General features: G+C 43.4%; 2 protein-coding genes across 2 annotated transcripts in view; one reads left to right on the forward strand and one right to left on the reverse strand.

Moving 5' to 3' along the window:
- The window catches only part of LOC100533313 (glutamate receptor subunit protein GluR2), a gene marked incomplete at both ends in the record, with an annotated part of 127,725 nt that extends 126,256 nt beyond the window's left edge, over positions 1 to 1,469 (forward strand). The window contains 2 exon segments of the mRNA NM_001204611.1: positions 1,178 to 1,231; positions 1,422 to 1,469.
- The window catches only part of LOC101854780, a 4,809-nt gene that overhangs the window by 1,101 nt on the left and 2,181 nt on the right, over positions 1 to 1,527 (reverse strand). The window contains exon 3 of the mRNA XM_005093066.3: positions 1,245 to 1,370. Coding sequence (XP_005093123.2) covers positions 1,245 to 1,370 — 126 coding nt within the window. The remainder of the gene's footprint in view (positions 1 to 1,244; positions 1,371 to 1,527) is intronic.

The following is a 1,527-nucleotide window of genomic DNA, read 5'->3' on the forward strand; positions in this document are numbered from 1 at the left end:
GTGTGTGTGTGTGTGTGTGTGTGTGTGTGTGTGTGTGTCTGCATATTATGAGTTCGTGTGTATAGCTTTAATCGTCTACACGATCTATATCATTTAGGAGGCGGGTTTTCAACCCTGCCTGTCAGGCACAACCCAGGTTGAGAGGGATACAACGTCCCAGCAGGCAGGCTGAGACACTCCATAAGAATGTGTCCCAATTCAGGAAACAAACTCATGTACTTTGCGGGCGAGAGAAGCGCCAAACCGCTACACCACAGAAGCTAGTTCATAATTTTAACTTTTAAAAGTTTGTGTATAGGGGCACCAGTTGTTCCTGTATATCATTGTGTACTGTTGAAGCCGTTTTCTTCTCCTTTTTAAAAAAAAAATTCTTTCTGTTAATAAGTTGATTGCATCCTAAATATTATAAGATTGTAATCTTGAAATTTGCCTGTCTACTCAAAAGGAGTAGAGATGGGGATGGAAAAGGGAAAAGGGGAAGGGGTTGGAGAGGGGTTGGCTGAGGGGTGTGGGTGTGGGGGTGAGTATAGAGTAGGTTAGGTTGAGGTATGGGTGGGGGAATTTAAGATTAAGGTTGTCCACGTTTTGTTACATTGACGATCAACTCAGTATTGGTCAGATTGTGATGGGAACGGGGGTGGGGTTTGTTGAGTTTGTTGGGGGTTTTTTTGGGGGAGGGGGAGGGCAGTGGAAAGGTTGGGATTGGGGCGGGGGGATGTGTTGAGGATTGAGGGAGAGGGAGAGGCGATAGAAGAATGAGTGCGGAGAAGGGGGGGGTGTGGGTGAGGATTTGGATGAGGCTTTGGGTTTCAACATTATGATTTAACATTGACAACCTACACATTAGGCGTATGGATTGTTCTTAGGATTGCAGTGAGAATGGAGGGTTGGGGTTGAGGGGGTGGGGATGGGTGAACGAGTATGGAGATGGGAGTGAGGATAGGGGTGGGGATTTGGGGGGAGGGTGGGTGTTTTGTATCTTTTTAAAGTCAGGATTTTGGGGCGTAGGTGTGGGTGGATGTTTTATATCTTTTTAAAATCAGTGACAGAACTCACATGTAATACCAGGGTGTCTTTGTACGTGTGAGTTTGTTTGTGTGTTTGTATATGTGTGTTTGTATATGTGTTTGTATGTGTGTGTTTGCTTGTGTGTTTGTATATGTGTGTATGTATATGAGTTTGTACGTGTGTGTTTGTTTGTGTGTTTGTATGTGTATATGTATATGATTATGTCATTAACTCACTGACAAAGGGCATGTCCGTATCCACGGTCAAACATCTGAGGCCTGTCTCACAAGGACATGACCGGCTCAGCAAGATCTGCATGTTGTGGCAGGGTGCGTCTTCCGACAGGTTCTTTTGGCACGTCCCTGCACCATCGACAACAACAACAATTGTATGCACCATAGAAGTACCATCGGTATTATTATTATTATCATTATTATTATTATTACTATTATTACTATTATCATTTATTGTAGTAGTAGTAGTAGTAGTAGTGGTAGTAGTAGTAGTAGTAGTAGTAGT

The sequence above is a fragment of the Aplysia californica genome, unplaced genomic scaffold (assembly GCF_000002075.1).
Source record: "Aplysia californica isolate F4 #8 unplaced genomic scaffold, AplCal3.0 scaffold00057, whole genome shotgun sequence".
Lineage (NCBI taxonomy): Eukaryota > Metazoa > Mollusca > Gastropoda > Aplysiida > Aplysiidae > Aplysia > Aplysia californica.